The sequence below is a fragment of the Momordica charantia genome (genome assembly GCF_013281855.1).
Source record: "Momordica charantia cultivar OHB3-1 chromosome 2 unlocalized genomic scaffold, Mcharantia_2.0 BLBB01000002.1, whole genome shotgun sequence".
Lineage (NCBI taxonomy): Eukaryota > Viridiplantae > Streptophyta > Magnoliopsida > Cucurbitales > Cucurbitaceae > Momordica > Momordica charantia.
The window spans coordinates 5,799,044-5,811,521 of NW_028275160.1; the positions used below are offsets into that span (position 1 = coordinate 5,799,044).

At 35.2% G+C, this 12,478-nt stretch overlaps 1 protein-coding gene across 5 annotated transcripts; it reads right to left on the reverse strand.

The window, feature by feature from the left end:
• VLN1 (villin-like 1) lies at positions 1-11,290 on the reverse strand. 5 transcript variants are annotated; one of them, XM_022292671.2, is made up of 23 exons: positions 11,121-11,287; positions 10,930-11,027; positions 10,595-10,694; positions 10,196-10,264; positions 9,653-9,889; positions 9,224-9,401; positions 9,029-9,155; positions 8,579-8,744; positions 7,704-7,854; positions 7,538-7,623; positions 7,293-7,448; positions 4,681-4,749; positions 4,420-4,488; positions 4,214-4,351; positions 3,760-3,888; positions 3,423-3,570; positions 3,263-3,273; positions 2,803-2,943; positions 2,293-2,418; positions 1,937-1,999; positions 1,523-1,739; positions 881-1,044; positions 1-277 (listed from the first exon to the last, which is right to left on the reverse strand). In XM_022292671.2, the coding sequence occupies exons 2-23, from the start codon at positions 10,983-10,985 to the stop codon at positions 164-166; spliced, it is 2,715 nt and encodes a 904-aa protein (XP_022148363.1). In that variant the 5' UTR covers positions 10,986-11,027; positions 11,121-11,287; the 3' UTR covers positions 1-163. The 5 variants fall into 5 exon arrangements, with proteins under 5 accessions (XP_022148363.1, XP_087977371.1, XP_022148364.1 ...); XM_088121245.1 differs by having other exon boundaries at positions 10,930-11,042; XM_022292672.2 differs by having other exon boundaries at positions 10,930-11,042; positions 11,149-11,284.
• Between the last annotated feature and the right edge of the window lie 1,188 nt (positions 11,291-12,478).

A 12,478-nucleotide genomic window follows, 5' to 3' on the forward strand; every position in this document is an offset into this window, starting at 1 on the left:
TCATCAAAATTCATCACTTTTCTTGCGTGCACCATCAAGAACAACAATCAAATCAAATGACTGGAAAGAGATAGCAACATAAATGAAAAGAAAAACGTGAAATTGAAGTAAGATGAGAATCTATTCATGATTGAGGGTAGAAGGATATCGTGCATAAGTTTCATTAGAAAAGATTTAGGGTCATCTTGAGCTTGTTTTGTTTCCACTTTGGAAGCTTGTAAAAGGTTGTTTTTGGCAGCCCAAATTTCTCTCCAAACTCTTCTTCGCTTAAATATGCCTGAAGAATCAACCAGGTAATGCAGATTTCTGAATGAGAAAGAAAGATGCAACAAGAATTTGAAGTAACACTGTAACTTTCTATGCTTGATATGTATGACAATAACCAGATTGTTCGCAGGGATAAAATTTGAACTTTAAAGTAATGACAGTGGAAAGCTGGTTATCATTTGGTTTGGTAGCTGTTTTCTCTGCTTCTAATCCACTGGGATATTTGAACTAGCATGTCTCAAGCTATTTATGAAAAAAAATTTAAGGAGAAAAAGTAAAAGATAGATTGAAAGTTGGTGTCGAACAATAGTTGCAATCAGACATAGCCGGTAGAAATCAAACAAAAAATAATAAGAATATCAAGAAATCATTATTGCTTTTTAATATCCTTTTAAGTGTTCAAGCCTGCTTGTGCGCACCCAACTAATCTTATGAGACAATCGCCTAATCCTACTGCATTTTGTTGGTAAGATATTAAATCCTAAGTAGGTGGCTACGAAGGTTTAAATCATGGTCTCACTCAGGCTATTTTTTCCATTATTTATCTGAGTTTAGTGGGGGTGGGTGTTTGAACACAATCATTCAAGCTTACAAAAGAGCGAAAATAAGTTACCTCTCGTTTGGTCACATCTATGTCTTTAATTGGGTCTTTAGATGCCACGGTCAGCCGTTCACATGGATATATTGGTAGGTTCTCAGCAACCACGTCCCCATTATTCTGAAGGATATCGCTACCTTTACTGGAGACCGGTGATGATGATCTTGCAGTCGGGTAGCCTGCAGGTGCGGATAAGCGGCTAGAACAGGTTATGAATATTCCAATCAATAATGACAAAAAAGACAGAGTAGAGTGCTAGCTAAGTAGTCTTTTGCTGTTTAAGGTTCACAATACATCATTCTCTAAACAGTCCAATAACGAACAAAATGCACAATCGAATTAAAAGATTTTACTCATTGCATGGTTAAAGGGTCTAATACCAGGAGATCTAACCACCACAATTTCAATAGCTTATCAGACATTTAATTGATATTAACTACCTCATTTTATGCTTCAAACAAACGTTTCTATAATTCGAATTGTAATAGGGAGAAAAACAAGCAAGTTCCTTTCCTTTTTTTCTCTCTTTTTCACTTTTTCGAGAGTTTGTATCTTTGAACAATTTTTGTTTATTTTCATTTCTTCAATAAAAAGTTTGTTTCTTGTTAAAATATATATATATATATATATAATTGGACATATTTTTCCTCCCCTTACCAGCACTTTCAGAAGGAGAAGATGTCAAATTGAGCATTCTGACAGTTGGCGTTGGACTGGAAAAAAGATCTCTGTTTGGAGACTTTAAATGGGGCCCTAAACCTCTGAATGCAGGAGATAGACTTCTTTCGTGCGGATAGGAACTTATGGAGGTGCGTCTTGATTCATCTGGTGTAGTTTCCCTTGAGAGTGCTTTCCATGATTTTTTTACAGGTGACTAGATAATTGAGAAGCAAGAAATTAGAAATATAAACTGTGTGCTGCAATCAAACTGCAATGGATAGTCAAAATCAATTTCTTTTTAGTATAAAAACAACAAACAGCCAGAGCCGCTATTATGTACTGATTTAGTGAAGTTACTAGAATGATACTTGCAAAAAAGGATTGCCAATCTCCTTTATAAAAGCCACTTACATCAAGATTTTGTAATTTTCCTTTCAAAACAGCGAGCTTCCGCTCAAACGAATTACCGTGCATCTGCAAGTGCAACAAATGAACAGCATTGAGTGATAATCACGGTGGCTGCACTGTATTCTGACGTAGTGCAATCAAATGTGTCTTGACATGATCACGACTTGAAATTTAAGTTAGAAGTGGGCTGTGTAAGTACCAATTTTTGGCAAATAGCATGGAGGGATTGAAATGAAAAGGAAAATTCTAACATAATTATACTTATAAGATGTAATGGAAGTGGCAGTGTGGTATGACTTTCACATCTAACACAAGACGCATGTATTCTTAAAGTTTACCTAGTCAGAGAACATTCTTACATTTGCTTTGGAGAAATCCCACTCAAAGAACTGGGTGAAAAGTGGTGGCTCATGTCCTTCAGTGACAACATATATGGGAGTCTCAAGAGAAATTCCTTCATCCAAAATATCTTTCTCTAGAAATTTCTGCAAGCACCAATAGTTTCTTTAATAAGAACTTCGCGGAAGTTTTTGCTTGCAGTAATATAAACAAGAAGAAAATAAACTGAATCATATGATTATGAAATACGCTGAAGTATTTATAGGTTGTACGCGAATTATAATGTCTCGATATACAGGTGGCCAGCAAAAGCACAATTCCAGTGCCCAAAAAACCAAGATTTTGGGTCAAGATACCTCGAGAATTTTTTGAATATTTTTCAGAAACGAAAAAGGTGAAATGAACCAATATTTATATGCAGGTACTCGAGATGATCATTTTGTCCAAGGTAAAATTTTAAAATAACTTGTCAAAAAAAAAGTAACATCTGCAAATTGAAACAACAGCGTATCAAGAAAATATATACTTACATGGGCAAGATCAAATGCTTGTTCCTTCCCCCCAACGTTTGAGTGGCAGCCTAGCCAAACATAAATCTCATTGTGGCAATTAAGCACCAAAACATCTTCAGTAGTTAGATCATCTTGGGTGAAGTTGTAAATCTCCTTCACCTGAGAATAAATCAAAGGCAATATACACGTTTATTGTTAATGACCCTGAAGGACTGTACATGGAGATGCAGAAAGCACCAAGATAATATCAGGGAGTGATAGCTTTTGATATAAAATCACCATTATCAAGCCAAGGTCTTGAAAGTTTGAAACCAGGCTTTGGTACTATAAAATTCAAACAGCAAAGGATACTTTACAAGGATAGAGAAGATATACATTATACACCGAAGGAGACTTTAAAATTGAACTTTGGCACGTCATATACCAAGACAGCACCAGTCCAATGGCATGCATTTCTAGAATTTTGAGAGGACTATACCTTGAAATCACCTGTAAGGAAAATTTCAACCAAATACCAAACAAAGCACAACCCACCATTAGACAATTTTCAGCACCAATTTGAATTTCGATAATAATAAACCAAACGAGATACATTGCCTTTCAAAAAGATATTAGAAGATTAAACATTGTCAGTATACCTTCACTGATGTTCAAGACAAATAAATGTGGATCTTCAATGGGTCCTTTTGCCTCTTTTCCCTTCTGATACTCTGACTTTCCTCCAAGTGTTTCCCAGAATAAATCAGGTTCACTCCCTTCCCTGACTGATACAGGTTGCCATGTCGGCTACAAATGATATCAAGCATTTAATTCCTCGGAGAGAGGCAAACCAATTTCTAGTCAGTAAAAAGTTGTCTGTCAAACCCTGTTTTAGATCCATATTTTTTCTTCAAACATGCCTTAAACAATTGAAAGTCTTGACTTGAGAATTGGTTATATTTTTGTACCCAAGTTCCAAGGATATAATTCACTTACATTTATCATGTCGACCATCCTGTCTAGAATTTCATGGTCTCTGGTCGAAGAGAGACTGCCAATCCAAGTGAAAATGCATGTTTCAGTTTGAAGGATGTAACAATAGGATGAATTTAGGGAGTCTGAAACCTGCATTACTTTCTCTTGTCAAATTATATTGATACTTCACAATATTGGTTTTCAGGAAAAATAAAGCTACAAAATAGAGATCAAGATTATACAACATCATAATCTTGTGTTCAAGAAATGACTGAACGTTTCCAAGCTGATTATAATGGTAACGTTATATACAGTATAAAGTAACAACCTCTTATTTTACATTAGAAATCTTGTGTTTATGAATTTAGAATCTTGTGTTCAAAAAATATCCGCCCACTAAAAGTTGTTGTGGTAGAAAGAGACTGAGGCTGAGAGCCAGAAGTAAATACTATACAGATCTCAGTTCTTAACTCACTAGATCAACTTGGATTGCCTGCATATTATTCGAGCCCGTCCCTTGAATTCGGAAAAGTGCATTCTTGCTTTCATCATATGTATCATCATCAATACCTTTCTCTTCTAGATGCTTTTTGTATCGGGTACTCTTTCCTCCCTAAACAATAATGCAAGGTAAGCACACACAAGAAAGGCATAGGGAAAAAGGAAACTCGTGTGACGCACCTTAAAAATAATTAATGTCTCAAAAATAAAGAAAAATAGATCTGGCTCTTTATCCTCTACTACTAGCACCTGTAGTTAAGAAAGGTTACAAGTCAGGAAATTTTTTCTGATAGCACAAAAGGTAAAATCATAAGAAATTATATAAATGAGCTCCCATAAATGAATATAATTATTGCTATTTAATTGTTTGACATCCCTAACTTAACCTGTTGCAATCGACAAACCAATTAAAAGTAGTCAAATTAATAAACAAGAACTCACCACAACTGAATCCCTTTTGGTCAAATTAACAATTGTGTTCATATGGGATATGGCCTCTCTTCTGTCCTCCTAGATATACGTGAAGTGTAACAGCATTTAGTACTCAACGGAAAGATAAAAATAGAAGTAGAAAATGTAAAAATTTTACTGAAGAGAACCCCAAAGGAAGAGGGAGAGAACAAAATCAATGGTTGGTACCATAAGTTTTAAATATTAGAAATGCCTCTCAAATTATGTTAGACCCCATACTTATTAGGGGTAATTATACAATTAAATTTCAACGGTTAAGACATCTTACTCCTTCCCTTGAAGTCGGAGGTTCTATCTCCCCTCTCACATTGGTTGTACTAAAAAATAAATAAATGTTCTTACCAATAATTGATTTAATCAAAGACTTGTGAGTATTGGAGCAATCCATTATTTTCCTAAGCCCACGATGCTTAAGAAAACGAAACTCTAAACCTGTATATTCATTCTTAAGGAGGCAAATAGAAATCTTAAGCTTTTGTCCATCCTCTTCCCCTCTCTTGACAACAAGTCTTCTTCTTCCTTAATTCAAGTAGTAATCTAACAAGTACCCAAGTGAATCTCCACCTTCCCTTCAAAACTAATGCAAGCATGCTCGATTCCACTAAAAAAGTAACAATAAAAATTCATGTCCTATGATTATCGATAAAATACCAGTTGTTTTTCTCATTCTTTTTCATCAAACATTGAGTGGATTTGCCTTTCGATTGATTGAACCGGTGGTTCTTTTATTCATTGTCAGAACAGGAGGAGGGGAAAGGACAAGCAAGAGGTACCTTGGTTAAACCTTATCCAATGTGTTCAAGCCACCTGAGAAAAGGATCTAAATAGAAATGTTGATCCCTTTGGAATATTTAGCCTTCCATATAATATAACAATGCACAGAATATTTGGTATAACTTCCAGAAGCTGAAGATCTCGGAAGGATTTACAAGAGAATATTCCACTGCCTTCCAACACCCAACTCCAAGAGTTGATTTTTTAGTTAAGCTGAAAATCCTCCCCAAAACCGTCAATCATGCCCGCTCCACCCCCCTATAGTTCATATGTCTTCTGAAATTTAGATTCCAAGATCTAGAATTCGGAATCTAAGCAATCCCAATGCTAGCTTGCTTTCAATCAATAAAGTTATAGAGTATTGAACATAGCAAACTCAATGGGATCCTTTTGAGCCACGTCCTCCCAAAATCTAATGGTCGTATTTGTCATTGATTGCTCCTTGATCATTGTTCTGCATTTTGAAATGAGTCTCAGGTCTACAATAGTTGTATACATGAGTCGACACTTAATTTAGTTACAGGACCATACTTTGATGACTATGAGCCCGTAAAGCTACTATGTCTTGGAAAATTCTACCAATTTTTATGAAGGGAAAAATTAGTTCTTCTTTACATTACCAATAGCCAATTAATAAGATGAAACTATCTTAAAACCACACCAAATGAAGTCTTCAATAATCTTTTCAACTACTTTGACACATTTCGTGGGAATTTTAAATATATGACAGTACAGGTCTACAGGGGCACATTGGACAAAGTTTCATTAAGCGCTAATTTACCAGCTTTTGAGTTTGGAGAGTGGGACTCTTTTGCATTTCTGTAATTTCATATTCAATTTACCAAAGACAGATTCCCAAAAAATATTGACTATAGGATTTGAACTTTGGGAAAAAATAATGGCATCTGAGCGGTCATTCACTGGATTATCACTTGCCAGAAAGCATCCAACTTTTGGATTCAATATCACTACTAGTACTAGTAATAAACATAGTTTTTTTTTTCCTTTCCTGACTTCAACTTCAGACTTGATCGAAGATATGAATTGCTCAAAACAAACTCCTAATTTTAATCGAGATATATAAGGAAAAACATATGGTGTCATCAACAAACTAAAGATGGGACATGGTAGACACTAACTTGGATTTCATCCAGATTTAGAACCTTCAACAGACTCTGAATTGACTGCCTTCTAACCGCAATCAACTAAAGATATCAGCCACCTAAATAAAAAGGAAACCAGCGAGTGGGTCACTCTGAGACAGACCTCTAAAAGTTCTAAATGTCCCATTTGGCTTAGCACTGATAATAATAGAAAATGAAAACTTGGAGATAAACCCCTAAATCCATCTCCTTCATCTGCAATAGAAACCCTTTTCATCCAAAACCATAACAAGAAAAGACCAATATGCCATATAATACACCTTCTCAACATCCAGTTTGATGAGTATTCATGGCAAAATATTTCATATTGCTATTGCTTATTTCGGATGATTAAACAACTGGTCTTGATTTATAGATTAGTTGCAGTTTTTGTTTTAGTTAACTTATTATTCAGCATGTTAGGCTAGTAGATGTTCCTTATTTCTTTTAATTAATAAAATGGACTTGGTTTCTACTTAATTGAGTGAATATGCATGAAAGCATTATTAGTCTTTAAAAATTCCGTGGTATGACAATTTCACTTGAGACAACACCCAAAGTAAAGCCCAATTGTCCTCTTTAATAGATGTCTGGAAACCTTCAAGAAAATAAAGTAAATTTATAAAGGAAATATTTACAATGTACATGACGATAAGTCATTCTTACCATGACAGTCCTGCGACCAAGCCAGGAATAAATTATATTCTCATCCCTACCACTTCCAGGATATGTATATTGCACAATGTAGCAATCCCCAGTGAAAAGTTTTCTCTGTTCTACATCTGTAAGATGGGTAATCTTGTCCCCATCTACCCGCCAAACCTGAAATGTTGACATGGAACCGACATAAAATTGTGTCATACTACCAGCTGCCACAAGTCAACCTTAAATTTCTTACACTGAGAACCTACTTTGATCATCCCTTGGATGCTTATACAGAATTTGAAGTCTTGTTCAGGAAGCTCCTTCACATCATAGCCCTGTTGCTTGAAAATTGCTGAAATAATGAAAGAAAATTAAACACATTTCTGCTGCTTGCTAAGGTATTTCTCCATTATAGTGCAAAAAGAATTAAACCTGCTACTTTCCCTCGGCCTTCTTCATATAGTTTTGGCTCCACAGTGTTCGGCCAATCATCAAAGCAGGCCCTAAATGCAGCAGTTTCTAACCCTTCAGTTAGTAAAGTTAAGTGGGTCCCAGTTGACCTGTCCTGTTTTCTGAGAAAATCCTGAGATAGAGAAGAGGATCAGAAGAAGTACAATATAATTCCAGATGGAACGGATGTGAAGTTCAAATTGTATTCAAATGCACAAATGATGCTCAAACTATTTCTCCTAGACAAAACTAAAAAGAGGAAAAACGAGCTAAAGTTGGAGTTAGATGGTAACTAAAGTTTAGCAGTCAGCAACTTTTTTGCACGTGATTATGTTAAGAATTGGATTTTCTTGAAGAAAGAAATGTTATAAAAATTATATTCAGGGCAATAAACTCAATCTATTTCTCACTCTAAGCTAACTTAAAAGCTCCGTGGAAGTCGGACCTCTTAATTTTATAATAAGTCAAATATGTAAATAATCTTGAAGATGTTCTCGGTATTGCCAACTTGACATTATCTCATACTTAATGGGACAAGTAATCACATGGTTTTCTTTGGACAAATCACTATGAGTTGGCTAACAATCAGAGAAGCAAGCTACGGACTTAAATGTCTGTGAATGTGGACTTAAGTCTTGGTGTTTACTGACACCAGACAATAATAATGTCCTACAAATTCCCTGATGCCATATTCCCCTAGTCTTGCATATACTTTTAAAATTAATTGGAAAAGGAATAACAAGTTGAATCTGTTGCTACTCATCATGAAGTATGTTTTTGCATGTACCGTTTCCCTTCAAAATCTGTTTTGGGGATAGGGGATTAGCAAATGGCTGGGTAATAAAAGAAACCCTCACCTCTACAGCTGATATTGATGTCTTGCGTTCCGTAACTGAGGTATGTTTCCCAATCCAAATGAATATCTGTGAGTCACAATCTAGCATATAGCATTTGTCTGTCTCAAGCATCTCTTTGTTCAAAATATCAGATCCCCTCTGGCTTAATTTCCCTTGAGTGCTTATCCTGCTTACAAGAATATTCTGAACATGAGGTACAGTTACAAATAATCAAAGAAAGTGTGATACGGGAGAGTGCTTTCTTGACCGGAGCAACGTCTGACTGAGGCAAGTAGATTTCAACTCTGTCAAATGTCATAGGAGTATGTTTTCACAGACCCTTTTTTCTTTTTTATTTTAAGCATCACTCGTATTTTTCCTTTTTTTCATTTTACCGAGTAACAGCAAGAACAAATTAACCATCATAATCATTTAACAGAGAAGTATAAGATTGTTAAAAAGGAAACTAACCAAAATATTTTAGTTGAAGAATCAGATGATTTCTGATCAGAAGGCACATCCCGAGGAATGGGTGCGTAACCACCAAAAAAGCTCCAAAACTCACCAACATCGGAATCACCCACAAATTTTCCATCATCTACAAGAGATGAAAAATTGCTGATCGTTATAGGAAAAAAGGATGGGAAAATAAAGAAATGTACCAACCTATAGTTACTAAGTCACAGCTTCCACTATGATTATTCCCTTTAATGTACTGAGCAACGTCCAATGCTTTTGCCCTTTCTTGTATGCTGGAGTAGCATCCACTAAAGAGAAAAACTTTTGATGCAGTGTCTAGGATGAATACATCATTGTGATTTAATGATGACCGAGAAAAAGGCACCTAAGGAAGATGCATATAGATTAGCCTTATCTCATTTCCTCCGGTGCAAATAAGATTAAGTGAAGGCAAAAATCATCCTTATCATCAATAATAGAAACAGAAACTTTTTTATGACTGTTTAAATGAATCCAAGCAACTCAACAGGGCAGATTCCATGTAACAGGTGAAGATGCAAAGACTGTGATTATGCAAGTTGACAACATTGTTAAAATGAAAAAAAAAAAAACAATGTTGCCATTTTTGCTGCTTACTTCCTTAACATGAACAGCACGGTCTCCCTTGCAGGTCAGCAGCCTGATTTGATATGATTTATCTTTGGGGTGCTGAGGCTGTGAGCAGTAAACTCCTTCTAAAGGTATAATACATGGTTTAAAGTACGATAAAAATTTCTCCGTTTCTTGCCCTTCAACTTCCCTGTATTGTACAGTACAAGATCCGAGAGCTGCATCTAGTTCCAGTGCTTTGTCTGATGCCAAAGCTGAGTCAACCTGTTAATGCAGAAAACCCAAGCATCGCCATGTTATCCCAATAATGCAACAACTGTTAGGTAGAACAGTAGAAAGGAAATGCATATATGAATTTAAGCACCAAAAATGATATAAACAGGTCCAATATCCGTTTCAATCATCAACTCATAGTCGTTTCTAAGATATCAGGGTCTGTATATGAATTATTTTCATAGTCAGACTAGCCAAATTAGTAAGTTTACTACTCTCTTCATACAGCCGATATTTGGTAGCTACCATTGATACAAAATTTTGCTTGTATGACCAAAAAAGAAAAAAGTTGAACACCTTATTTGCATTTTCTCCCACCCAGAAGTGCATGTCATGCTGGGGAATTCCACATTTTGGCACTGCTGTCTGCTCGAGTAACAAACACATCGCGATCAAATTCCATGAAAAACAGATTAAATGTGGCAGCTTAAAAAACTATAGAATAAGAGATTCTGTAATCCACAAATTAAATTCAAGACTATTAGACTAGTTAGTTACATATCTTGTATTAGTTAACTTTATGCAACTACTTGTATATGAGTGGTCTATATATAGACCTGTTTTTCAATTAATGAAGTATGCAAGTTTAATTACTCTGTCCTCTAATAAAGACTTAAAGGTAGGTGTTCTTAGAGCTACAAATTCTCAAGGATTCTGAATGAATTAAGTAAAGAGTGCAAAGCGTGAAAAACTTACGTTCAAAACTATGTAAGCACTTCCAGAGTAAAACTTCCCGTGTGAAGATTTCGGGACAAGAACTACTCGGAGGCTCTCGATACACCAGATTTCCAGCCCACTTACAAAAGAAAGGTCAAGAACAACGTAATACACTTCATGGACAAGCACAACACACCATCCTTACAATCGAGGGAAAAAAACGAACAAATAGACGTGTTTCTTCCTCATAAGTATATCGAAAGTAATGCAACGAACACTAAAACAGTTTCCAGCAAACCTCCATAGCATGAACAGTAAATAGAAAGAGAAAGAATAAAGAAAATAGAAACATAAAATGCGGTTGATGAGGATACGCTTTGGTCCCTGCACCTTGAAACACAGGATCCGCGTCTTTAAAGAAAAGCGACATTATCGCTCATAGCTCTGATATATCAAAAGCTTCTACACACGGCTTTGGAGAAGAACACTGGAAATGATTAAGGCAACAAACAAAAAAACTGACAGAAGTTCAGATCATGGAGGAGAGAGGAAGAAACTTGATTACCAGAGTGGGGAGAGAGAGAGAAACATGCTTGTGGATAACTTCATTGCGCAGCTAACGGAGGAGCCCACCATCCACCATGCGAGAGAAAGCTTCTTTTTCTCTGCTTCCTCTGTGAGAGAGAGAGAGAGAGAGAGAGAGAGAGGAGGGCAGGCTTGACCCCGCGCTTTGTAATTGTCATGCCGTGCAGAGACTTTCTCTGCAGCTTTAGAGTGGACAAAATAATTTAAAATTTTGCTATTTTTTCCCGGAAAAACAGTTTAAAAAAAAAAAAAAGAGTTTGAAATTAATTTTTAAAAATATTTTTGGCTGTTTTTAAACAACTACTCCATTCTCTTTATTGTTTCAAAATATTATTTTTTAGAAAGTAAGTTGGTTGTGGTTTTCAAAAACAATTTTAAAAGGGAAAAGGCATTTTTTTACTTTTTATTTTCCACTATTGTCCAATACTTTATTTAATGTCACTAATGAAGATAAAATTAATGCGTGATTATTGAACTTAAATAATAAAAACATGTCCTTTGAGAGCTTGTAGACTAAATTAAATGATTTCTTACCGGTTTATTTTCAATAATTTATCGATCTCATCCTCCCTTTTTGTCAATAATGAAGATAATAATTTATTTTATGCAACGTTTAAATATATATTTTTATGCAAAATTTAGATGGGTCCCACCCACAAATTGAAACCCTCATTTGAGTAATATTTACTTCCCACTTACTTCAACCTTGTTTGGTCATCTTAAGTGCCACCCCACCCGCTAGTATTGGACTGCAAACAATGACATGAATTTAACAATAACAATAATAACAGCGAAGAAATAGCGGCATTCCGTCACCCCTATTTGATGTATTAAAAAAAAGATAAAATAAAATGAAGGTTTGAACACTTGGAGTTGATATTTCAACTTTGATTTATTTTGACTCATATATTTTTAAAACGTCGATTTTGATCCTCATCTTTTATTTTTGGTTCGTTATGGTTTCTGTAATTTTAAAGAGTGACTATAAAAGTAATTTTATTTTTATTTTGTCTAATTTATTTCGATTAAAAGTATAACGACATTTTACTTACTAAATTTATTGAAAATGTAGCTATAAATTTGTGTGAAAAAATTTTAACTTTGGTAAAAATTTTACAAATACATACTAAAATAATCGGACACTGAAACTAACCAAAGTTTGAAAATACATCAATTAAATAGATATTTCAAATTAACTAAAGCCCGAACTACGGGACTAAAATAAATATTTAAACATAAAATTGAAAAAAGAAAAAGCCGTCCCCAGGCCCAGCCTATACACCCAGGCCCAGCCCACTCCCCAACCCAATCACATTTTGTCCCCCAAACCCTGTTTTT